Here is a 27246-nt window from a genome sequence, read left to right as displayed (position 1 = left end):
ATGTCATTAGTAAATATTGAAGTATGTGGGGCGTACCCTTATCTACGTTTGAATGCAACTCGCAATGTTAAATGTTTTTGTACCACGAACCGTCACCAGGCGCTCCGATTTAAAAAAAAAAAAAAAAAAAAAAAAAAAAAAATAATAATAATTTTAAAAAAGTGTGGATCTATAAAATTACACCATGAAGATTATGGAATGTTGATCAAAATACATGATCCGCATAGTGTGTGGTAAAAAAAAAAATGAAAAGTAACATACCTGCTGTTAGTATGAAGTAATGTCATAGCCCATATTTAAAGGCACCATATTGTCGGTACCAAATTACAAAGAGACAATAGACCTTAAATGTATTAGCTGGTCATGTAAAACAAGATGATGATGGCTGGAAGGTTTCGAATTGATGATTGCCCATGGGCATGGTCTGGGCAACCCTCCAGACCATCGTTTTTCAGCCTTCCAAGTCATTACAGAAGGGGGGGGGGAAACCATATGCAAATCAGGCTTGCTCCTACCCCAAAAGGGGCCGTCCAGCCCAAACTGCTAGGTCACATCCCTTCTGCATGATACCCTAAGCGTCCCCAGACATGTTTCAGCCTTGTTGGGCATCATCAGTGAGGAGTAGCTTGGGTCTCTAGGTCCGGCAGACTCAGGACCCACGTCTGGGCATACCCTTCCCATTTGGGGTGACTTTAGCAAAACAAAAAGGTGAGGGGCTGGGCTGCAACCATGGTGGCAGTACCCGACTGATTAGCATATGGCTGGATCCCTTTTTGAAGTGGCGCAGACGGGCTAAAAAACATTGGTGTGGAAGGTTACCCAGTGCAATACGAGTGGTTCAGATTCATTCAAAACCTTTCACCCATCACTTTTGTGGTTATTAGCTTATCTTGTGCCAGCACTGCGTTTCCCGACCTGCACCCCCAGATCTATATAATACTGATTGCTGGTGTTATATCTTCTATACAATGCCAACTTAGGTGTTCACTACTAGAGAACCCTGTAGCTATTTGGTGCTGGCCAATGTAATGAAAGTAATTATGGGCCAATGGAAATCCACTGAAGGTGGACTTTATAAATGCTGGAAGGACCTAATGCTGCGAATTGCAGGTTATGAATTGTCTGGTGAAAGGCATGGCGTTTGAACAAATGGTCACTGACGGGCTGTTTGAATTATGTGGATAAACAACATTGGGGGAGTTGGGTATGGTTTTGGATCAATTTCATGCTCGTTATACAGTTTGTTAATATTAATAAAAACACTTTTTTAAAAAAAAAATATTTTAAAAATATATTGTGGTATCTACCCCAAGTGTGGCTTGGCAAGTTATGTAGGTAGACCAGTGATTGGTCAGTTAATGGAGTCCAGCTGTAATTCGTGGGGCTGTTTGTTGGCTAAGTTGAGCTTTCATAACCTGACTAAAGGGGCATCAGCTGGGATAGATTTGAATAGTAAGCTCAGATCTATGCAGATGTTGAGGGTTCCAGGTGGGCAATAGATGATAGATGAGGATGGCGACGAGAGGAGTTTGGAGCAACAAGTTTGACCAACATTTGCTTAAAGGAGTAGGGGGTATTCATGGAGGTTGGAGGAGGTGCTGTTGGTGTACGATTGTGATCGTGGCCAACATCACCGCCTTTTTTGTAGGGTGAAGGAAATGAGAAATGGTGGCAAGGTCCTTTATAAAGGGCGGCTATAGTGGTTATGTCGTGAGGAAAGTTTTGAGGTTTCGGTAACTGCCTTTAGATGGGAGTTAGAAGATGGGAGCTCAAGTGGTCATTGAGGATAGCAGTTTTATTAAAGACGGATTGGCCATTAGCTGCCTGTGGTGAGGTCACTAGAGTAGTCAAGAGAGCAAAGTCATAGGAGAGGGGGTATGTTGATGTAGGACAAACAGCGGAGATAAGGGTGGAGTTGCTAGTGATGGGGGTAGAGCGGTGACCAGGGAGCTGTTTGTAGGGAGAGAGGAGGATAGCGGGATAGGCAGGTTTGAAGGGGAAGATTGCAATAGCAGTAGGACAGAATGAGGGTAGCCAGACCTTGTGAAAGGACGGGACTGAGGAGAAATAAGGTAATTTAGGAGAATGATGGGGAGAGAAGAAAAGTAGGAGTGAAAAGGGAAGGGGGTGTGAGGATAGACCAGTAAGAGCGATGGGAGGCAGGTAATTGCCATGTTGTTCAGGCAGAGGGCCAATAGCAACCCATAATAATCCTATGAGGAGTATTAAGGTTTGTAGTTTGACCTACTCATTCTGTCATGGACCTGGAAGCTGGGTGGGTATGCTAGTGGCTGTAGTGGAAGAGGGGCAACGGATCAGGCTGGAGGCAGTGCATACAAAGAGACAGGGGAAAGGGGTCCTTCGACTATCAAAGTCCAAACAAAGCCTTCCCTTGGATTGAGACCTTCACTGTGGACGCCAGGTGATGTGATGCAGGTGTTGTGTGATAAAAAAGGTTGCATGATTTGCTGTGGGCCAATGGGAATTGTTCCTGGCCATAAAATGGCTGAGTGCGGACAGAGTACAGTGGAAATGGGGGCTGGTGATTCGTGGAGGGTCCTACGTGGCTCCGACTCCCTCCTGGGAGTGAGCTTTGCTGTAGGTGCCGGTCTCAGGACTGTGGGCCTGGAATGGCCTGATGAGCAGCTTGTAATGGGGCTCCTTGCTGGGACCACGGTAGGCTGCAGACATGTGGTCTACGCTGCGCCAATGGGCCTTGTGCTTGTCTGTAGAATTGCTGGTGGGTAGGCAATGACTGGAGGAATAGGTCCAGTGATCTGCTGGTGATCCCCTGCAGGGCTCTAAATTCTTCCTACGAATGAGCTCTGCTGCGTGTGCCAGTGGGGGTCCTGTTTACTCTAGCAGAACTGACTGGGACCAGCCAATCAGAATTTGGGTGCTCTGTCTGATGAAGCCCCCGGTTAGGCTCTTGGGTAAAGGGTAGGGTAGCAATGGGTAGTTTCGTGCTGCCGCCAGCTCAGTGATGGAGGCGGGGCTCTGTTAAGATCCCCTTGTGTACCCCCACGACACCATAAGCATGTGGCAGGGGCTTGTCACAAAGAGTCAATATGTGGTCTTTCCCTTTAAGGCACATTCATGGTATGAAGGAGTCCACGAAGTGTGCATCCTTCCTAGATCTGATACTTACCAACCAGTGATTTTCCTTCTTGAATTACTGAACTTCACACTTGTTTCAAAAGACCTTGTGTACATTGGAGTGGTCCCTGGGAGGCATGGGAAAGAATAGCATCCGGTGACGATTCGTGGGATTCGTCACTTCTCCCCAAGGGTGAGCCTTTCCTTGTGAGGCTAAGGAGGTTAGCCCGCTGCACAACACCCTTTCATGGGGTAGAGGCAAGTGGGACCTCACTGGGAGAGACTCCCTAAACCTAAGCTCACTAAACCCTCTTCAATAGGACTCTATATGAAGAAAGACATGAAGTGCAAGTTACAGTTTGTTATTGTCAACCAAGTGTACCAATAATGTCCATGAGAGAAAACTTAACAAAAACAGGGATAAAGAAGATTATCTTGAATGAGATTCTGAAAGGGAAGAAGGACTTGTACAAAATACCCGGGAAGTCCCATGACAAAGTTATAAATCGGGAAGGTGGGGCCCTGGAAGGACAGAGACTGCAAGTTTCAAATCAACTGGCGCTGCCCAGCTGAGGAAGTACTGGGTGTGTGGCGCCCGCCCAATGCATGAAGAGTCTGGCGAAAACCCCAAAGTGAGACTTTGGGAAAGGGAGAACGCTCAAAAAGCTGAAAACAGAACAGCTTTGGCACGAGGAGCAGAGAGGACGTGCCGTGAGACATACTGACCCCATCAGAGAGGAACAGTGATGGCATGACTGCAGGCAAGACGCGGGTGACCGATGGTTCCATAAACAACGCTGATACCACGGTTGAAGAGTTGACAGTCAAGGAAGCGAATGGAAGAGCAACAAAGCAACTGTCTCCATAAATTGCTGAAAAGGCCGGAAACCGTTCTGACACAGAGAAGCAGATCCCTGTCCAAATAGGACCCCAGTGACGTTTCCCCTACATAGCACAGGTAACTGGAGAAAACGGGAGACCCGGGAGGGGGGACAGAAGGAAGAGATCATTATTATAACGCTCATACTCGTCCCAGTGAAAGGTGAGCATTGAAACTTTCAGAGTAATAACAATTGCTGGATCATTCATTCTCGTCCCAGTTTAGACTAGTAAATAAAAGGAAGTGAGAAAGAATATTGGGAATTTACAACCAGGGATCAGGATGAAGGATACATAAAAGAAGACTGGAAGAACTTTTGTGAAAGTAGTCCAGGACATGAGATAGTAACACAGGAAGAAGAACAAAAGAGAAAGAAGCGAAGACATGTAAAGGAACAGGTTAAGGCCTTGCAGACAGAATCCAGTATCTGAACTGGTGGATCTAGGTCACCTGGCCTAGGCCCCGCCCACCTGGTGCCTTCCTGCCTGCTGCTCTTTTTCACCACTTAGCAAGCCCCGCCCACCTGGTGCCTTCCTGCTTGCCGCTCTGTGTCCCTACTTAAGGAGCCCTCCAGCTTCTTTTCCTTTTCATATGGGAGCAGGTGCAAGTGGATCTAGGTCACCTGGCCTAAGCCTGCCCACCTGGTGCCTTCCTGCCTGCCGCTCTTTTTCACCACTTAGCAAGCCCCGCCCACTTGGTGCCTTCCTGCTTCCCGCTCTTTTTCACCACTTAGCAAGCCCTGCCCACCTGGTGCCTTCCTGCCTGCCGCTCTTTTTCACCACTTAGCAAGCCACGCCCCCACGTGGTGCCTTCCTGCTTGCCGCTCTGTTTCCCTACTTAAGGAGCCCTCCAGCTTCTTTTCCTTTGCAGATGGGGAGCAGGTGCAAGTGGATCTAGGTCACCTGGCATAAGCCCCACCCACCTGGTGCCTTCCTGCCTGCCGCTCTTTTTCACCACTTAGCAAGCCCCGCCCAACTGGTGCCTTCCTGCTTGCCGCTCTTTTTCACCACTTAGCAAGCCCCACCCACCTGGTGTCTTCCTTCACCATCACTGTCTTGTGGCCAATGCTAGATTTGACTTTTATGGACTTTATTCATTCACGGTGCATCACTCTTTCTCAACTCTCATGCTGGACTTCCTTTGCATCTTGTACTCATGGTGGCCCTGAATCATGCTGTTCCCATCTTCATTTGTATCCTGGCTTGCAACATTGTGTTACTACTGACTTCTGCAATTGTATTCGCTCTCCACTCTTGCTTCTCCACTCTTTTTGACTGCTTACTCTTTTCTCTCCTCCTTTCCCTTCTCCCTTTTCCTATCTCCTCCCTTTACTTTCTTCTATGCACTTACTCTATCAGAATCGTCCCTGGACCTAATATGATAGCAATCTCGTCTGTTTCCTCCACCCTCCCATTACTGTTTTTTTTTTCCTCCCTACCACCCCTCCAGCACTATCTGAAATGTTGTCAGACCTAGTACGATAGTCGCTTGTTTTGTTCCTCCCCTCCCTTTCTGCACCCCTCTCTCTCACCTTTTTGTTTTTCTACGGCTCTACCAGAAATGTCATCAAGCCTAGTACGGTAGTCGCCTGTCTGTTTCCATTTCCTTCTCACTCTCCCCCTCCCTTCCTTATCTATGGCTTAGCTCTTGCACTATCTGAAATGTCGTCAGGCCGAGTATGATAGTTAATTTCACATCCTTACTGTTCATGGCCTGTAAGAATGTGGTTGCATTTTCCCTTGTTCCCTCCCTTGCCTTGAAGCTCTTTGAAACACATTGTGTATAGGCGCTATATAAATAAACAATCATATATCATATCAAACGATCATATATCATATCAAACTGTATAGCCTAATGAGTGGTAGCTAACAAATATTTGCAATTTTCATATTGCACTGAACTTGGGGGGTGGAGGGGGACCCATACAATAGGAGAAGGGAGTCATTCTCCTGTGTCTTAGTACTTTATAATGGTGATAGGGTCAGAGTAGACTAGTTTTGGACAGTGGGCAGAATCTGATGTAAGACTTGCACTGAAGACTACAGGCACCTAGGCAGGGAACACTCGTAGATTAGGGAGAGTTGGGCCTTTGCACCTTTTTGCTAAATAAAACTGCACTAAATAGTACATCAGACTCGGTGTCCTCCTTCTAACCCGCCACAAACTGCTCCCAGTAGGTTTGTGCACAATGAAAACAAAGCACAATGAAGTCAAAATAGTGTTTGAGAGAGAGCGCGCCCAACCCCTGCTACATTACCTCTTTCAGAATGTGATCCGCAAAAACTGATTGAGACCAGGGAGACCAGACCTCCTCTCTCTGCTGGCTTCTGTTGGTGCGTGTGGCAAGTGCACATTTAAAATTGTGATACAGTTGGGGAGGAGGAGAGTGTGAAAGAGGTGCCAAACGTAGAGGTGGTAGGGGACAAATAAAAGCCACTCGACCAACAGAGATGCAGCAAGGAGGAAGATGAGAAGAATGCATGGTGCAGTGCAGAGTAATCCAGGGGTGGGAGAAAGGTAGAGGGAGGTGGTCACTTGTCATGTAACCTAATTGGTGCAAAGTAGCAGAGGCCACGACTGCAAGGCCATTGGCCAGTTGACCATAGTTATTTATAACTGAAGGGGAAACTGTCTATGGCCAAAGCCATGGCCAGTGAGCCATGTTCTTTTAGCTTAATTGTTGCAAAGAGAACAGTGGCCACGGCCGAAGGACTTGTTTTATTTACTGCTACAGGTGGAATAAGATCTAGCATAACGAATTGCTTGAAATTCAGAGAGAAAACTGTGACTAGTGAAGTTGTTTCACCTTAACTGTCTCTTATCACAACAAAACCCATCAAATTTGGCAGGTGTTGAACGTCAAGACAACCTTGACTCTGAGTACCCCTCCCCCGATCCCTCATTGATCTGCCCATGAGCACATAGATATCATCACAGATGGCATCATTAATGACCTCAACAGGGTTTTGTTGCAATACATTGTTTCACTTTAACTGTCTCTTAGCTACAGTTTTTTCACTGATATATTTAGTTCAAAGAAAACTTCTCAAATTTGACAAGTGTTGAAAGCTAGGGCGTCTCAACTCAGAGTTCCCCGTTGCACAGCCCACAAACACACTCTTTTGCATCACTTATTGTATCAATAGTTTAGGGGATCACATCTGCAAATGAGAAATATGCAATGTTTCGTTTCACACTACATTTAAGACTACTTGCCAGGTTGAGTGAATGCTCAACCATGGCTTGCTGTAAAGGAGTACCATAGGGTGGGTTGGTTTGGCACTACTTTGTTTTAGTGGTGTGTAGGACTGGAGGAGCAGTAACGCAATGAATAAAGGAGTAAGTTGACTTTTCCTGTTGAGCGTGTACCAGCCATCACATTGTGGAGGCTGGCCCACATTGCGTCTTTGGTGGAGGCAGAAGGACCGCAAAATTGGGAAATTCTTTGGAGGATCGGGGGCAACTGAGGTGGACAGCCATTGGTGTTGGATAGGAATCGCACAGGTAAGGAATGTAGCCGTGGTGTAATCATGTAAGTCCAGCTTGATAGGGCTAAGGTATTTCACAAGCGGGGATGAACACTGGAACATGTAGAGCGGATTTCCCTTGCTTTGTTAAGCATGTTCTGTACTGTTTTATGCCCAGGATATTAACAGTCTTGCCCTCCGTTTTTGCTTTTTGTTTTTGTTTGTTTTTGTTTTGCTAGTGCTGGTACCAGGAAAGTCGAAGTAAATAAGAATGTTGTTATTCATGTTCACTGAGCCTGACTAAACAAGATCAATGATATTGTCCACAAATCCTGATGCGATGCATGAGGGAACTATGGATGAAATTAAATGTTGCAGTCATAGCATGGGTTAAGCGTAAATGGCAGGTGAGAAGCTCCATGAATAAGAAGTTTGTGGTTTCCTGCAAGTTGAAGGGCTATGTCATCAGGTGAATGAGACAAGCCCACCACAAACCATTCCAACTCTTTCCAGGTGGTGGTATAAAAGAATGAGGACATGAAGCATGTGCAGGGTTGTTGAAGGGTTGTCTCCTGTGTGCAATCTAGCACTGCCTGAAGGGGTCCAAGACCAGTGGCGGCCCGCCACCATGGGAAGGAGGTGCTGCCCCTTCGCCTGTGCGTCAGGCCGCCACCACCTCCCTGAAGTCCCTTGTGTGATTTGCATGGGGGACTGTGTAGCCTGCCTCTGAGCAGGGGTGTGTCCTCCACTACGTTTGTTGCAGAGCCAAAAGGGCTCCACAACAAACGTAGCACATAATAATGGGAAATCGAGACTATTACAAATCATAGACAAGGAACCAGACCACACTGGTTACGGTGCTTGACCTGTCTGCGGCCTTTGATCTGGTGGATCACACTATTTTAATCACCAGACTCAAGGAGGTGGCCGCTTTCTCAGACGAGGCTGCATGCTGGATTCAATCTTTCCTGAGTAACAGACTATGCGGGGTCTATAATGAGGTGGCAGAGGCTCTTCCAGTACCACTGCACTGAGGTTTCCCAGGGGGCATGCCTATCGCCAGGCCTCTATAATATCTTTTCGGTTCTCCTCTTCGATTTGTTGGGGAAGCAAGGTATTGGATTTACCAACTATGCGGATGATACGCAGTATATCGTCCCACTTTCTGGTAATTATGAGTTTGATATTAAAAACATAAATAAAATATGGTTTGATTCAAGTGTGGATGGTTGAGAATGGCCTAGCGCTTAGTAAGGAACAAACTGAATTGATGGTGGTAGATAAGGAAAAGAGTGTTAAAACTGGCACCGATTACAGGTCCTTTGTGCTGTGAAATTGAAACTAAGAACAAAGTTAAAACACTTGGGATCTTTTTACATCAAAATCTGAATATGCATGCCCAAGTGAGCAGCCTGGTCTCTTCCACAGCCTACTATATTAAGTTGCTAGCCCAACTCTGCCCTTCTATTTCCTGAGCCAACTGCAAGACTGCGGGTAGAACAATTATCTGTTCTAAAATTGACTATTGTAATAGCCTCTTCGTAGGGCTCAATATATCAGATTGTGAGGTTGCAAATCATACAGAATAGCGCCATTAGGGTCATCATTGGTCTCGGTAGGAGAGATCATGTTTCAAATGCTAGATGCAACCTGCACTGGCTCCCTATCGAGGCTAGAATTTAATTACGCCTCCTGCTGATTACACATAAATGCATGGTGGGCTCAAGTCCATTATACCTGTAGGATGCCTTGGTCAACAAATCTAACATGAGGAACCTTCAATCTAATAATACTAATCAACTTAAGATCCCTAATTGCACTCTTACTCGGACCACAAAATGTGCATTCTTTGCCGCAACTCCCTTGGCCTGGAATGCTATTCCTCCTCACCTTAGAGAACTGGGCTCCACAGCCTTGTTTAGGAAAAAGCTAAAGACTGTTGTTCAGATGATTGGCATGACGTTCCCTTTCCACAGGTGGCCTGGTTGTTTATACTTATTGCTGCTTCTTTGTCTGCTTGTTGTGCCCTTAAGCCTCTGGGTACCCAGGTGCGCATTACAAATATATTAAAGTAAAAGTCAGTGGGGTTTCTGAAAATTGGCCCCACCTCTCATTATTGGGCTAGCAGGATAGACACGCTGACTGATGTGAGATGTGTCCTCTCCTGTCAGTCAGCGTGTATTTTATTTATGTAATATGTGAGTGTTATTGCCACCATTGTAGCCACTGACTTACATTGGTTTATTTGTATAGAGCGCCGAACCCTGGGGTATCTGGGCGCATTGCAAGTTTACCAGGTTACAGAATCGCTTTTACAATACAATCGCAGGTAACAAAAGTAAATTACAGCAATAGTCACTAACATGAGAGTCCACTACTTTACATAATTGTTAAGGTATTTACACAATATGTACAAAACAGATAGAATATTTACAACAGGATCTGCAAGCATGTAGGCATTGTAAGATGGGAGGTTTAGCAATCAAGGGAGAATAGCCAGATTTGTATTTCTTTCCTGAATTAATGGTGATAGGGGACTGCTCTTAATGTTACCGGTAAGGAATTCCACAACTGTGCCGCCATGAATGGGAAGCTTTCTTGAGTTTGAATGATGGGACCTTGATGCAGTTGGTATGCTAGGACCTAATAGGACGTGCGGATGTGTGTTTGGTGAATTTATCCATGAGGTATTTGGGTGCCAAATTAGCGATACATTTATAGGTAAGGGAAAGTGATTTAAGTTTAATTCTGTCATTAATGGCTAGCCGTTTGGTGGTGTGCCTGGCATTGGAAATGTGCTGCATTCTGGGGATGCTAAGTGCTGTTCTGAGGGCGTCATTTTGGAGCGTTTGCAGGTGTTATGTTTGCTTGTACCTAGGTAAAGTGCATTGCAATAGTCTAATTCGGACATAAGGGCTCTAGCTCGAGTAATGCAGCTGTCAGTGGAGAGAAAATGTTTGCAGGCGTTAGTGGGTTTGCAAGTATAACTAGTGGCTGAGGCAGTTGTATTAACTTGTTTAGGTTCAGGGCTGAATCTAGGTAGAAACCTAAAGACTTTACCTCAGTGGAAACTTTGATGTTAAGACCATCAATGTTGAATGCCTTAAATTGGTTGCTTAGTTGGAGTCTGCCTGACGAGCCAATAAACAGGAGCTGTCTTATTGTCGTTCAGGCAGAGACCATGTGTAGCCATCCAGGGTTGTATGGTAAGGTAGATTTGGTTGATACGTGCCGCGTCTATGTCGTAAAAACCAGAGATGGGAATGAGAATCTGGGCGTCATCTGCATAATTAGTGTAGGAGACACCCTTATTGTCAAGATCATCAAACAGTGGCTTGGTGAAAATGTCCATTGTGGGGCGGGGGGGGGACGCAGGAGCCCTGGGGTACTCTGCAAGTTACCCATACAGTTTATACTGATTACGTAGAAGAGAAGACTCTCATGAATCGATTTATCCAAAAGGGATTGGATCCACGCAGTGGCTTCCCTGGAAAAGCGGGCAGCTGAGGACAGATGATTACATAACACTTTATGATCCGCCAGCTCGAATGCGGCAGACCAGTCTAATAAGAGGAGAATTGCTAATTCTCTGTCTTTTAACTGATCCCTTTTTTTCTTTAGATCGAGTGCCATTTCTGTTCCGTGTCTAGGTCTGAAACCTGATTGACCGAGTCCTAGCAAGTTGTTAGTCTCTAGATGGGTTTGGATCTGGAGGTAAGCAGCCATGTCTAATATTTTTAGGAGAAATGGTACAGTGATCGGTCTGTAGTTTGTGAGTATACTGGGGTCTAAGTTTGGTTTTTTTAAGCGAAAAAGAACCCAAGCATCTTCAAGACTAGTTGGCACTGTGCAGGTGTTAAAGGAAGAGTGAATTAGTTTGGTAATGAAGGGTGCTAGATCCCTAACTGCTTCTTTGATTATAGATGCTGGGCATGAATCCCCTAGGCATCTGTAGGGTTTAAGAGACATTATGTTCTCCACTTCCTTGATGGAGACAGGTGCAAATTTAAATTGGGGGGTCTGTTTTTATTAGAACTTTGGGGTTCTTTCATCTGTGAGTTAATGGGTAGGAGGTTTGGTTTTTTGGCTTGAATTTTTTTTTTTCTTGTAGCATGGCAATTTTGTTGCATAGTGCATCTTGGATACTAGTACACAAAGTTTTGTTTTTGATGCACGTGTCAATTGGTGTGGCAGGCGATTCAAGTTCTCTTAAAATAGTAAATAGTTCCTTTAGTGCTGGATTGGCTTTAGCGATTCTTTCATTAAATGTCTCTTTTAGTTTGTAGTATTTCAGATTTATATTGTTCTGATATTTTGATAGTTTACTTTATTCTGGTTGGAGGGATCGTTTTTCCAAATGGATTCTGCCTGGCTTTTTTACATTCTGTGTAACTTTAAGACTAGGAGTAAACCAGGAGTTAAGGTGAGCTTGTGGTTTCCCTTTGCGTAATTTAAGCAGGGCTTTTTTGTCAATGAGTTGTAGAGCTCCACTAACTCTACTGAGTCTGTGCTAAGATTAGTGGCGTTTGTAGTAGGGTGGAGAAGCGGTAGTAGGTTATTAACGGTGATATTTCGCTTATTCCTAGTTAAGGCTTGGGGTGCCATTTGGGTGGCAGAGTTGACTTATACGTTGTCTTGAATCGAGAAGGAGATAAGATGATCAGTCCAGGCACAAGGTTTGGTAGATGTTATGGAGGTCGAGCAGTTAAGATCAGCAATCCAATCTAATGTTCGCCCTTTAATGTGAGTGGGGAACATTGATTCTGATGGTAAGGCCTGCCTCTGAGATAGTACTAGCAATGGTAGTGGCATTGGCATCATTGGGGTCATTTAGCCAAAGGTTGTAGTCTCGCAGTAGTATACTTTGCGAGCCAGGTTTGGTATTAGTGGTGAGAAGGGCATTGGTGACTCCAGTCTAGCCATATATTGTTTGTCATGGCATGTTTCTACTTTGCTTCAAGGGTAAAAGCAAACATCATTTCGATTGTTTGGTACACTCTCCTTCGTGTATATCCAGACTGGCTATACCTTTCTTTCTTTGGCATGGCAATTTTGACTGGCTTGGAGTAATTACATGCCAATACTGGCATACATCGGTGCAGCATGGATGAGCATAGCCAGCATCAACATGTTTTATATACTGGCATAGATTTTGAACAAAGGCATAATGAAGACTCATTGAAAAATGGTCCTGTTCACTGTTGGTGACGTCTATTGGGTTTTTCATGTGCGCCATACTAAATTGATTGCAGACTATGTGGCCGTGGCCTTTTACCCACTTTTTCACAGAGTGCTGTAAAATGCAACATTTTAATTTTAACACAGTTTTGAAAAATGTCAAGATGGGGGCCTCCCCCGGCCCCCAAAACACCCTTGTTTGTTTTGGGCTACCTCGCTGCACTCGGTCGATTCTGCATATTCTTCACATACATGTATGCCCCTTCAGTTAAAAATGAACCAGCTGTCACTGTCCAAGACTAATGATCTAGAAGAGGGAGGTTTGTGAGATGCACTGGTCCATGCACTTTTTTTAAAACATTTTTTTTTTAGTTCTTCTGCTGCATACAACAGGCTTGCTAGAAAATCATTACACATTGTATCAGTCTTTCTTTCAGTAGAGAATATCTTGTAGTCTGATTTCTTTTGCAAACATGTCATGAAAAGAGAGAACAGTCGGCAAACCCCTCCCTCTACATGAAAGTTATCTTAGAGAGTATTTGCTACTGTAGTTTGCCACATAATTATGTGCGAATTGGCAGTAGAAAGACCCTCTCAGAGAGGATGCATGCAGAGAGAAGTGTTGAGCCCCAGCAGTCTCTACCCTGTCGTCTCTGTGGGTCTTCTGACGAAGAGCCGAACTCCTCTCTTGCTGCTGGCAGAGGCATGCGTTCTAACATCATCTATTCCAATCTGTAGGTGTCCTTCCTGTCTTGATTTTTCTTTGCATTCTGAAATTTGTTCTCTTATAATGGGTAACTTTAGCAGTACTACAAGTCTCAGAATGCCAAGAAAAAACATGATGGAATGCGCATCTATATATTGGAATGGATATTTTTGGCAACTATGGGACTAGTGCGAGTGGAGCAAAGAGTCGTGGCACACCCTGCTGACCTCAGTCTTTTCAGCTGCTATCTTTGTAGTGGGAAGAATGAGTCAGGAATGCTATACTTTATTCCTGCTACAGAAGGGAGTGGGAGAGTTGTGCATTATCCCTGTACACTTATGCCACCCTTTTTAATCGGAGTACCAGGTGTTTGTTAGCAGTATTTAGCATGTTGATGGCGGTACCTGGCAACACAAAGCAATGCCAGTATGGAAAAGCTTAGTCTAATGGCTTGGAAACTCATTCATCTGTAGGAGATTGGTGGTCTTTTGCGTGAACATTCACAAGGCGTCCAACATAACCTATTGATGCGCATATGTCTGAGTGGGTGGCCAGTTTAATGTTGCTATTCTAGCTTGGGCCCAGAAGTCTTGCTGCAAATTGACTTTTGTGGTTGCACCTTGCCTACTCTCTGCGGAGGCAGTGGGCCTTGACTGTTATTTGTATTCACAAATAAGTGTTTTTTATCTCTTTTATTGTGGGTTGTATCTACCTTACCATTGGTTCCTGCATCGCATGATCCATTCCAGTGCCCTGGGAGTATTTGCTGAATTAGCCATCTCTTCTTTGGAGGGTATCTTTATTTCACTTTTTAGCATTTCTGCCCAGCACCTCCATTGTGCCCCACGAGGCCCAACACAGGCTAATATGGCCGCCCAGTAACTTTGAAAGCCACCATCCCACCGAACTTTGCAAGACTCCCACTCCTGATGCCTGATTGGACACCACCAATATTTCTGCCCCAAACATACGCCGGCAGGCTTTAGCCGGCTTCCCCAAAAAAGGCGCTCTAACAAAGGCGCCTGTCTAGAGTCAGGATAGTCGGTAAACCTTGTATATTGGATAGGGACGTATTTTACCCATTCCTACATATACTGTCGTAAGGCTATGTTTAATACTGTTGTGTATCTCGCATCTGTCCTTAGACTGCCCACTTTGATATGCTCACCCCAGTTCCACCCGCAACATCTAATTTCACTCACTAATGACCTTCGCCCTAAGCTTGTCTGTCCCATCAGTCTAAACACAAACCCGAACGCTCACCCGCTAATTCTGAACAGGGCTGGAATATCACTGGCTGAAGTATTTGCTGACTTTTTTCTCAATGTGTTCCATCCAAGCCATTGAAAGGTCTCATTGTTAACGGCTACGTTTCCTAAATTGAATACGAATTGTGTTGAGGCGCGCCCTTCATCCCTACAATATTCTACCATTAATCTACTCTCTACTGCCTAGAGTTTGTGTGATTACCTGTAGAACTGTTTGCTTGTGCAAATAACCCTCGTGGGTAACACTGTATGACTAGTCTTACACATTTAAATGGCATTTTGTGCAGTCACTATGCTCCAATAGCATACTGGGTTCAGCAACATGTTCCAATATTGTATTTTTATTGCCTCGCTCTGCTAGACGCTATATAGCCAATGAAACTGTACCTTTGCACCGATCCCATAGTCGCTACATATACTAGTAGCTAGTACCCCGCCTTGCTCTGCCAGCTCCATGCACCCTCTGCATCTCTCGCACTTACCACGCGCACCACCGTCACGCCACCTGCCTAGCGCAGACTGCTTGCATACCCACACCCTAGGGGTTTACAGTGTCCCAGCATTATAGATTGCGGAACCATCCTCCCAAGCACCTAGAAGCGCTTTAACACCTAACATACAAGCTCACAATTACTCCGCCACCCACCCCACCAACATGTACCCATTCAGAATAATAGATGCCACTCTCTGTTCAGGAGGTACATTCATCAAAATGGGCACAGGCCTGGCCAGATTGGGTTGTCCAAGACACCACCCTATCCCTGCCCAACCCCGTTCCTACCCATCTCCCCACCATTCCTTTCGAACTTGACTCAACATCTTACTAACATCACAGGCAGTACCAACAAGCCTGTCGTGAGCACTGTTTCTACGGGTAAGATTCTATCCAAGACAGATTGCCACCATACACATAACAATATCACAGACATTCATCTTGCATCAAGGTCCAAATCATTCTCACCAACTATCCTTACTATGTACTCCAGCCAAGGACTAAGCAGGCTGCGTGCATGCCTGCTACAGAGACCGTGCCAGTCCCACTATGAAAACCTCCAATTACACCCAATTGCTATTACAATGCCCTCTTATCGCTACTAAAAAACAAACTCCAACATCCAATCTATCACCCCTCACCGAACCAACAATACAACTAAATATGGCACCAGCACAATGCACACTGACCACGATCACACTGCCTCAGCCCAGCACACCCACACAGCCCCTCACAAACTCTGCTCAAAACCTTACAGGTGCACTTCTTAATTTCCGCTCACTTGGCGCTCATGCCATTTAGATCCATGGCCTTCTACTCGATCATAATCTTGACATACTAGTAGTAACAGAACCTTTGCAGCACCCTTACTAACATTAGCCATCCCAACAGATTTCAATATCTTAAGGCCTGATGGACCCAACGCCCAGGGAGGCGGATTTGCCATAATAGATAAATCCAGTTTGCAAATCAGAACGTGCCCAATTGACCCCATAGAAGGATAAAAACTTCTCCTCGCCAAACTTACGGTTAGTCCTAAAGTCTATCAACATCCTTGTCATTTATAGATCACCCAATAGCAGCTCCCTCCCAGAACTAGATATTCGACTCATCCTTACCCCCACCTGAAACCAAAAACAAGTTTATAATCCTTAGGGATATTAACTTGGGTTTCAATGATAAACCAGACAAAAAAAATTGCCTTTCATGCATTGCTCAGAGATATGAACTTCTCACACCTAGTAAACGCCCCTACTCGCATCAAAGGTAGAATATTTGACTGGATACTCGCCTTAAATGCCCATATCTCCTTAGACTCTGTTGTACCAAATGACTGGACAGACCACCACCTCATTAGTTTTACCCTAACTAGCATTGAGAAATCACACCATACACTTATCCCATTGGATACGGTAGAGACGCATCACCAGGAAATTGACAGCAGGCAGCCTCACCCCTATTCTAGAGGAAGCTCTCGCAAACATCTCACTTGCGAGGGACAATCTCGGCGAACTCGCAGACTTGTATCACAACTGCCTATCAACTACCATAGATTCTCTAGCCCTGCTCACAATCAAAACGCCGCGCCCAGACAAATGCTCAAACTTCTGGTTGAACAATGATTTAGCCCTACTTAAGTGAAATAAAAGATCATTGGAACACAACCACAAAATGAAAAACACAGTAGACGCCACCAATGCATTCCTAAAAGCTAACCAAATCTACAAAGCAGCCACCATAGCCCATAAAGCTATTGCCCTGAACACACATATCGGCAATGCTTCCTTAAATTCCAAAGAGCTCTTCATACTCCTCCGAGAACTGGAGAACCCCATCCCATCCTCCACGCAGGTTAACTCGAGCACAGTCTGGTGCACCACCATACAAAATGCTCTTGCCACTAAAATCCAAGTACTTCAAACAAAAATCGGCAACAAGAGAAAGGTTCTGGCCAACAAAATTGCACCCACCCAAATCATCGATAGAACAAACGACAATGCTAATATCCAATTCAAATTCTCCCCAGTAAGCCAAACCCATGTACTAGACACCATATCCACACTTAAACCATCAAACTGTAAAGGTGATAGCTTTTCAGCTCACCTAATCAAACTATGTGCCCCAATGCTAACTCCCATCATCACTAAATTTGTCAATGCCTCCTTCAGCACTTACACCGTCCCCGACAGTATCAAGGAAGCCTGGGTTAAACCACTCAAAAATAAAATAATAATAATTTGTTGGACGCTACAATCCCTATTAACTATTGCCCCATAACCACGCTCCTGTTTCTACAGAAAATAATCGATAAAATAGCCTGCGCACCAATTCAATCCCACCTTGAACAAAAGCACCTACTCAGAGCCAGGAAATCTGGCTGCAGGCCCAACCACAGTACCAAAACGGCACTCTTGGACCTAAAAATCCAGATGGACTCCATAAGAGACGCTGATAAACTATGCATTCTGCTGCTATTAGACCTGTCCACAGCATTCGACCTAGTCGACCATGACACTGACACTCAAGCACAGGACTTCCAATTCTCGCAACAAGCTACGTCCTGGGTTAAATCTTTCCCAGCGGATCGAACTTCCAGAGTTTCTATTGGCAATGAAGCAGCAGACCCTATCCCTGTGCCACTAGGAGTACCACAAGGATTTTGCCTCTCGCCAACGTTGTACAATGCGTATACGAAGTTGCTATTCTCAGCCTTGGATGCCATGGGTGTCATCTATACTAACTTCGCTGATGACACCCAGATTCTCATCCCCATCACGGGCAACTACGATCATGATACTATCATGAGCACCACAATCTATGCCATAATTCAAAACTGGATGGCAATAAACAGTCTTTGCTTTAAAGATGAGAAAACTGAGATACTCATTGTGGGCTCCCCAGCTAAAATTAATACTGTACACCCTGACTATGCAGCAATTAACTTCGATGGTACCCCCATCCCAGTGCTAAAAGAAGTCAAAACTCTAGGAGGGTTCTTAGCTACCAACCTGACAATGTCTAAACATGTGAATGCCCTATCCTCGGCCACATCCTACACCTCCAAATTAATTGCCTTAAGCAGACAATTTCTCACACCAAACAACTGCACCACCTTAGCCAGGGCTCTTATTCTAACCAAGTTAGATTACTGTAATATTCTTATGTTGGGAACCTCTAATGCCAACTTCGCTAAAATGCAATTGCTGCAAAATAAAGCACTGCAAGCAGCCCTTGGACTCTAAAAATCAGACCATATCTCCACCCTTAGGAGAGCAGCCCACTGGCTACCCATAAAATCTAGAATCTTAGACAAAACACTGCCACCCACAAATGCCTAGCGAAAAAAGCACCCAGCTACCTCAAACATACTGGAACACTGAAGAAAACGTCCGCGCTCAGATCTAGAGCGCCTCTCCACCCCACGTTTCAAATGCTGAAGAGCAGGGGGGGGGCAGTAGCTTTCCAGTAATGGCACCAAAAATCTGGAATACACTACCGGTACAAACCAGACTGGAGCCTTCTCACCATTGCTTCAAGAAATCTCTAAAAACTTGGTTATCTAATAAATACTAGCCAACCAACCGACACTCCCAGGGCTTTCCCTCCTGACCAGCCATTGTCTCCATCTTGCCTGTTGGAGCGTTAACTGTAAAAATGCTTCTGAGGGGCGTGGCTTGGAAGCCATGTGAAAAGACGTGCCTGTACGGGAGCTCCCGCTGATCCGTATATAATCCGACTGATACCGCGCGAGGACCGCTGCGATTCGGCTAAGATTGGGAAGACTGTGTACATGAAGTTCGGCTGCACGCGAGGATACATTTTTACGTGGGTTCGTATGGCGCACGTGTACTTAGGGGCCGAGTGAAGCACTGGTGGCGAGACCTCGACGGACGACAAAATGGCCGCCGCCGCTTGACGAGGGGACAAAGGAGCGGTGGATCGGGACCACAGCATAAGTGCGCCCTCTCAGCGGTACGAAGGGGGCAGCGCGACCCTGCCCATCTGGGGGGAGCGCCGGACAACAGCGGTGCCTGAGATTGTTGGGCGAGCTGGGACTCTCAACTGAGTTGTGGTGTATGGGCATAGTGCCTCCCCGCCTTGGACTGGAGCGCGGCCAGAAGGACGCTCCTGACTGGCGATATGTCGAACAAGCTTCTGAGGGCGAAGAATAAACAGCCCACGCTTGACGAATACGCCAAGACGCCGCCCGGCCCGGAAGGAGCCAGGAGCAAGGATAAGGCTCAGACCAAGGAGATGGCCGCCGGTGGCGCGAACCAGGAGGTCCTCGCTGCGATCGCGGACCTGAAGGCGACGTGGGAGACCAAGCTCCAACTTGCTGTGGCCGAATTAAAAACTGCGATGGAACTACAGTTTGGGGCAGTGCAGGAGGACGTGAACCTCCTGAGGCAGGATGTGCGAGCCCTGGCTGAGCGCACGGAAACTTTGGAAAAGGAGATGGGCCCTACTGTGGCGGACTGCACCGCACATAAGCGGGATATCCATGCCCTGGTGCAGCGAGTGGGCAACTTGGAAAGTAGGGCTGAAGAGGCGGAAGGACGTGCCCGGAGAAACAACGTTCGCATCGTGGGCCTGCCGGAGGGGGCTGAAGGCCAGAATCCCACGGAGTTTATTGAGAACTTGCTGCTGCAGGAGATCACTGGGGGAGCCCTGTCGCAGGGGTTCGCGGTGGAGAGGGCGCACAGGGCCTTGATCAGGAGACCACCACTGGGGAACCCGCCCAGGCCTGTGATCGCCAAGATCCTCAATTATCGGGATCGGGAAAGGATCCTCGAACACTTTCGTAAGAGGGCACCATACGGCGAGGAGAGGCGACCATTACTGCTTACCCCGATTACACCTTGCAAGTGCAGCGCAGTCGCATGAACTTTGGGGCGGTTAAGAGGCGATTGCGGGCAGCTGGGTACAAGTATATGTTGCTTTACCCGGCCAGACTGAAGGTTTTCTTCAAGACTAAGATGCTGTTCTTTGACACTCCGGAGGGGGCCATGGAATGGCTCGATGCACAAAACTGTCCTCAGGAGCCAGATGAGCGGACGGCGGATGGAATGGGAAGAGATGTGACGCTGCGGGCCCGGTTGGGCTATGAACATTGGGACTGGAATATAGTCTGTGTGACTCTGTTACGGAAGTGTACGCGTTAGGTCTTTGGAACATGGTCCGTGTGCGCGGATACGGAAGTGGGGGAGGGGAGCCTCCAGGGGCTGTTCTTTGTACCCCAGTTTGAGTTTAGGTTAGTCACTGTGTGTGGGGTGACACCCTGTCGGGTTCTCTACTTGGGTTCCAGAGAGAACCGAACACGGGGATGCCTGAGATCCAGGGATGGAGCTGGGCAGTTGGTTGGGTTAGGGGGGTGGGGTCGGTCAGTTTTTATATGAGCCTGGGAGAGAAACTGGAAATGGGGGTCTTTGAGGTGGGGAGGAGGCGAGTAGACCTGGGAGGGAGGAGGGAGCTACTGATAAATCATGGGGGACCTTAGGATACTATCGTGGAACGTTGGAGGGCTTAACAGCTACCTTAAGCGTAACAAGGTCATGTTGCACCTAAAGAGGCAAAAGATAGATGTCGCCTTGTTACAGGAGACGCATCTGACACGGGATAAACTGGAACTGGTGGGGAGGAAGTGGAGAGGGACAGTAGTTGGATCTACATACTCTGCCTATGCTAGAGGTGTGCTGGTTTGGGTTGCACCACATGTCCCGTTTAAGCTACTTGGGGAGGTTGTGGAGTCTGATGGGAGGCTAGTCATGGTAAGGGGGCTTGTGGAAAATAAAGTAGTGTGTATTATAAATACTTATGCTCCCAACCGTGACACGGCGACATACTTTAGGACACTGATCACTAGACTGGGTGAAGGGATGGGGGGTCCGGTGATTTGGGGTGGGGACTTTAATTGTGTACTAAACCCCAAGGAGGACAGGTCGGATGACAGGGTGGTCAGGCCCAGCCCGGCGGCTAGGGTACTGCAGGCGCTGCTGGTAGACCTTGGCCTGGCAGACGTGTGGAGGACGAGACACCCTGGCGTGAGGCAATATTCGCATTACTCGGCCCCGCACCAGCTACACACAAGGCTGGATTACTTTTTCGCCACACCGGACGTTGTCGCGGAGTGTGACCAGATAGACTACAGGGCGAGAGTCCTTTCGGACCACTCGCCCCTGGTCATGCGATGGCAATTTTGTCTCCCACGTGCGCGAATTCCAACATGGCGCCTTAGGGCGGAAGCGCTCAGGGATCCAGCCTTCAGAGAGGACATGAGGGAGGAGATAGTTGCTTACTTTGAGGCGAATACAGGTAGTGTCAAGTCGGCTGGTACTTTGTGGGAGGCCTTTAAGGTTGTAATGAGGGGGGTTGCCATTGCGAAATCCAAGGGATTAATGGGAGGAGTCCTGGCTGATCTGCGTAAAGCCGAGATTGAGTTGGAGAAAGAGCTGGGGCAGGGTGGGATGGATACAGAGGAGGTCACTAATCTGCAGCAGAGGTGCGCAGAACACTGGGACAGGCTCTGTAATCTGAATTACAGGAAGTACATTGAGAGGTTGCATGTGGGGGGGGACAAGACGGGCAGGCTTCTTGCTTGGCTGTATAAGAGCGAGACCCCAAGATCCCCGATCCGATCAGTTATCACTGAAAAGGGCGTGGAGGAGGACACTCAGGAAGGGGTGAATGGGGCATTTGCGAAATATTATCAAGCATTATATGAGGATCGAGAAGGGGGAAGCCGGGAGGAGATAGAGGTAGTACTTGAAGACATAGGCCTGCCCAAGATAAGTGACGAAGAGCGAGAGGAGATGGATGCTCCGATCACTCTGGAGGAGCTGCAGGAGATTGTGCGGCAGCTACCCACTTGCAAGGCCCCAGGAGCGGATGGGTTCCCCAGTGAATTTTATAAAGCGTATGGAGAGGAGGTGCTCCCGCCCATGCTGGAGATGTTTAATGAAGCGTTCGAGGTGGGGCGGCTGCCGGAATCGCTCAGGGAGGCGATTATAGTACCGCTCCCCAAACCCAATAAACCGGGACATGATTGTGGCTCCTACCGGCCCCTGTCGATGCTGAACCAGGACAGCAAGATCCTAACAGCTGTGCTGGCGGCCAGAATGCGGAGGGTGATAGGCAAGCTGATCCATCCTGACCAGACGGGCTATGTCCCGAATCGGAATATTACTCAGAATCATAGACGCCTTCACAGGGTGGTTGAATGGGGGTGCAATGAGGACAGCGAAATGGCGATAGTGGCGTTGGACGCAGTTAAAGCGTTCGACTCTGTGCGATGGCCGTGGCTGCTGGCGGCTTTGGGGCGGTTTGGACTGGGACCAGGCTACATGAGGTGGGCCGAGCTATTATATAGTGCGCCTCTGGCTAGGGTCTGTACGGGCGCAGTGGTGTCAGATAGATGGCAGTTAGGTAGGGGCACTAGGCAGGGGTGTCCTTGGTCCCCAATGTTGTACATACTGGCCCTCAAGCCCTTAGCGATTTACCTCCGGCAGCAGTATGATCCGGTGGGCATAGAGGTGGGAGGGGAGTGCCATTTTATATCCCTGTATGCAGACGATATGCTGTTATACCTGAAACATCCGGAAGAGGATTTGCAGTATATCTTGGAGGTATTGGAGAGGTATGCCTGGTTGTCCGGCATAGCGGTCAACCCTCAGAAATCCGCACTATTCCCGCTAGGCAGTTATGTGGGGATACCGGTGGAGAGGTTGCCAGTGCTGCGGATCCCGTGGGCGACGAGCTCCTTCCGGTACCTGGGCATTGACGTGTATCACACGACCGAGGAAGAACACAGGCATAATACTGAGCTAGCTGTGGGAAAGATTGAGAAGTGCATGAGGTTCTGGGAAAGATTGCCTTTAGCGATGATGGGTTGTGGAGCTATGCTTAAAATGGTGGTGCTGCCCAGGCTCCTGCATTACTTTAATAACATCCCGTATATGATACCTAGGAAGTTTTTTGCTAGGTTACATAGTGTATGTAGGAATTTCCTATGGCACGGCACGCGCAACAGGGTTGCATTGTGGAAATTGCAGAACTCTTATGAGAAAGGTGGCGCGAAGCTGCCGAACTTTGAGGCCTATTATATGGCGGCGCAACTGCAGTATGTGGCCAGGTGGCTCTCGGATGAAGAGACCTCCGAACACAGGCTGCTAGGGAGAGACTGTTCCCCCTTCTATCTGCGGGAGGTGATCTGGGTGACCGGTTCATTGATGAGAGAGCGTCCTAAGATGCTAGCCCTTGGCAGGAACATATGGCGGCGCGCCTGTCGGATGATGGGTGACCCCTTGCCGTGTATGCCGCAGTTACCTCTGGTCGCCTTGGCGAAGGAAGACAGGCAGCTGAGAGCTATTATCCGGACATACTGGGAGTCAGTGGGGTTGATCACTATGGGCGACATCTGGCAGGATGGGACCCTGATGGAGTTCGATGAACTGGAGGCAGGGTCGGGGCTACACAGGGGTCAATATGTAACATATCATAGGGTGGCTTGGGAGGTCCGGAGCACGTGGCCCGAAACTACTTTGGCCGAGGAACTGGATGCCACGCTGGAAATAATGTATGACGCATCAGAGGGTGGGCACGAGGTCTCTAGGTTGTACGAGATGTTGATGACAAAGGTTGGGAAGGATTTGGGGCACCTGAGACTGGAATGGGAAGCGGAGATGGGGGCCCTCGATGTCGGATGGGATGTGGGAGCGCGCCCTGGGGTACCACAAAAAGGTATTGAGGAAGGCCAGGTTTAAGCAGATACAGCTCTATATTACGCACAGGGCATATATGACCCCCCTTAGAATTTCCAAATTTCTGGATAATGGGCGCCAGGCGTGCCCCAAGTGTAACGAAGAGAATGCGGACATGATACACATGTTCTGGGCGTGCCCAGTGGTTGCAACCTACTGGGGTGAAGTGGCGCGGAGGCTGGCAGGGAGGGTTATCACACTTAAGGTGGATTCGGCTTGGGCCTGTCTGCTGGGAGGGTATCCCAGGGCGCGTAAGCTTCGACATGTTGAGAAACTTAAAGATCTGGCCTATGTGCTTGCCAAACGTAGGATAGCCATGGGGTGGAAGAAATGTCATAAGCCGCGAGTGGAGGTCTGGTGGCGAGATCTCCAAAAATGGGCTGATGCCGAAACGACAGCGTGGCAGGATGGCAGTATGGCAGGGGAAGAGGAAGAAATAGGCTCTCTCACGGCATGGAAGTTATTGTTAGCTGAGCTGTTTGGTGCGGGGTCGGCCTCGGCTGGACTTGAGAGCGATGAGGCCCCACCGCATGGAACGGACACTGATGGCGGACACTCTACAGGCTCATAGGGGGGAGGGATGGGGATTGCAGTGCCTTATTTTTTGTTCGTTTGGTTTTGTTGTTGGAGGTGTTTATTTATGTTTCGTTGTACTGTTTGGTTGAGATAAAATAAAAAATATTTTAAAAAAAAAACTAAAAATGCTTCTATTGCACCTAGTACTACTTGGGGATTTAATCTGTACTGTACTTGTACTGTATTTAATGTAAAGCCCTGAATTAAATTACGTTCATTCATGCAAAGATGTCTGTAACTACTTTGTGACACCCACAGGTTTGGGCGTATTATGAATGCAATAAATTAAAAAAAACAATAGTGTCCTTTGCACTAGATTACGGTCTTTGTCATTAACCCTCTCTAGGTTAGATACGAGAGACTGGCCTTGCGTATGTAGGTTGATTTCTTTGTCCATTGCACCCACTCAACGCTTCCATCTGATTGAGGTCCTTGAACTTGCCACGTGGGGTAGAGGGGATTGTCTTGGGTTGCACTGCCAATTAAAAGAAACGTGCAGAGAGCGGTGGGGGTTCCCCCAGTCTCTCCATGAGTCAAGTCCTGAAGGATCGTGACCACCTCATACATCTAGTCTGGCACAAGCACGCTAGCTCCCATGTGCCTTTTGTCTCTAGGGACCTATACTGCCCAGCCACTGTAGAACCTGTATATGAAAGGGGTGGGTGACTTATTTTTAATCGAGTAACCTGGTGCTCCTAAATATAATCCGTGGTCAATCAGGTAAAATCGGGCCATTTTAAGGATAGGTTTACTTCAGGAGGCAGTTCTCACTCTTAGTAAAATGAAAAAGAAGGTTCACAACTTCTTGCTTCCGATTACGTCATGAAATTTTTTCAAAGCACACATTTAGGAGGCCCAGATTAAAACCACAAGTGCGCTTCAATTTGTATAGATTTTTCAAAATGACAAAATAGTTTTGTCACAGCCTACCACTCCTTTTTTTTTTTTTTTTAAATCAACCTTTTATCAATGTTGGCTTTAAAGTCGCATAATAAATTAACTAGTGTAGGAAAATAAAAACGAGCAAGATTTAAGAGGATTTTTAAAAAAGACATGTTTTTCAATCGAAGCCATAAAAGCGAAGTAGCTGATTATCTCCAATATAGTGAATGGCAATATTGTTTTAAGATCGTCCTTCTCTTTGGTTGAAAATGTTTTATGTGAACTTGTCTTAAGCCTTCCATTGAATGTATCTGTGATAGCAAATAGTTAAGCAACACGTAATGTTTTTTTGGTTTATTCACAGGTTCTACTTGACTTGAAGTCCATGCCGGTCTGTTTTTCCACGTTAAATGCTGATTCTGTCTTTTGCAGGCTGCCTTCTAGCTCGCACTGGGAGATCATGAAGCGGGGACGACTTCCCAGCACCAGTGAAGACTCTGACAATGGCAGTAAGTGCTCGTTCTTCTGCAGTGCATTGTGCTTTTACATTGTGGATTTCCCATGTGATTAATTGACTTCTGCTCTGCATGAGTAGCAGGATGAGTAGAGGCTAAAGCGCTTACTCGACCCTCACACTTCTACAAACTGAAAGTGAACCCACTAATAAAGGTAAAACGGGCAGAATTAACAGAGATCATCCTTCACTTTGTGTTAAAATGGACCGATGGAGGGCAATACTCTAAAGAGGGTTGTGAATGTCCAACGTGGCAACCCAACAAAAGTTCAATCCAAAATAAAGTAATGTCTGTTCAAGGTTCTTTCAAAATATGTATTCTTTAATTAAACACACCATGTGCAATACTAACTAAATAGAAAACACTACAAAAACCCACCCCTGTAGAAAGAACACACAATATGCAAGATATCGAGAAGCAGCATTCTGGCTAATGAGACTGGGAGAAATTGCAATAAAAACCTCAGTGTTATTGTAAAGGATATGTTCTTGGGGTGCAAAAGGAATTAAGTGACTTGGCCAGCCTCTAGTGCCCAAAATGGCCTGGGGGGAGTTGAGGGGTGACAGTTATAGGGCAATAATACCTTTGCGTTGTCTTGTTGGTTTGACAACGGTGAATCGGGCTTCTCGCCACATATTCACTGGTTTGATTTGGTTCTAAATGCGGCATTCTCAGGCGGCAAGAAGATGTCAAGGTGGGGTCGAACTTAAGAAGATAGCTGTTCAAAGTGATGCGGATCATGGGTGCCACCAGGTTCGGTTCAATGGTTGAGGTACAACAGTGGACAGTCTGATGGTGGGGATGCTTAGCCGAGTGAAGGCTGCAGTTCAGAGAGAAGACAAGGGTTGTTTTGATCGTCAACTGGCTTGACGAAGAAGAGTCTGGCGGTTTGAACAGCAGTTTGAGGGATGTAATGCTTCTTTGATCCCATGAGGGGCTCAAAGCACCCATGAGGACCCTGTCTGACAGCTAGACTAGTATGAGAAAGTGGAGCTGAGGCACACCATGGGTTGGGCCTGGGAGGTCTACGGACCTTTGATGATGTGAGTGGTGTGCGGAGGATAAGTGAGGCGGCTGCTCGGGAGAGAACAGAAGGGTGAGCTGGCCTGTAGTGGCACAAGGACCCCCAGAAGGTTGGGCCAGAGGCATTCTGTCCCCCCCTCACCCAGTCCCATGGGGCTTCCAGCAGTTTTAGGAAGGGGCCCGAAGATCAGAACGTTACTACGAAATACTAGCTCTCCCGTCCACCCCCCACACTTTGTATGTTTTGGTTGAAGGTGGAGCGCTAGTAGAAAAACATCCACAATAGGAGGAAGACTGATGATTTCAGATGCAGGTGGTCTAAAAAGTGCAGGGGCACGGGCTTGCGATTACTTGATGCGTCTTCTGGGTATATTGTTGCCCTCCTCGCATCCCCCAACGAGGTGAA

At 47.0% G+C, this 27246-nt stretch overlaps 1 protein-coding gene across 2 annotated transcripts in view; it reads left to right on the top strand.

The window, feature by feature from the left end:
• Positions 1-27246, top strand: part of JADE1 (jade family PHD finger 1) — a 961679-nt gene that overhangs the window by 172459 nt on the left and 761974 nt on the right. Inside the window, exon 2 of one of the 2 annotated variants that reach the window (XM_069631059.1) lies at positions 25667-25811. In XM_069631059.1, the coding sequence (XP_069487160.1) occupies positions 25667-25811 (145 nt within the window). The remainder of the gene's footprint in view (positions 1-25666; positions 25812-27246) is intronic. The other variant, XM_069631060.1, reaches the window with a different exon arrangement.

This window comes from Ambystoma mexicanum, chromosome 6q (genome assembly GCF_040938575.1).
Source record: "Ambystoma mexicanum isolate Mex_15411 chromosome 6q, UKY_AmexF1_1, whole genome shotgun sequence".
Taxonomy (NCBI): Eukaryota; Metazoa; Chordata; class Amphibia; order Caudata; family Ambystomatidae; genus Ambystoma; species Ambystoma mexicanum.
The sequence above is the reverse complement of the archived record's forward strand: the minus strand, read 5'-3'. Positions and strand labels throughout refer to the sequence as shown.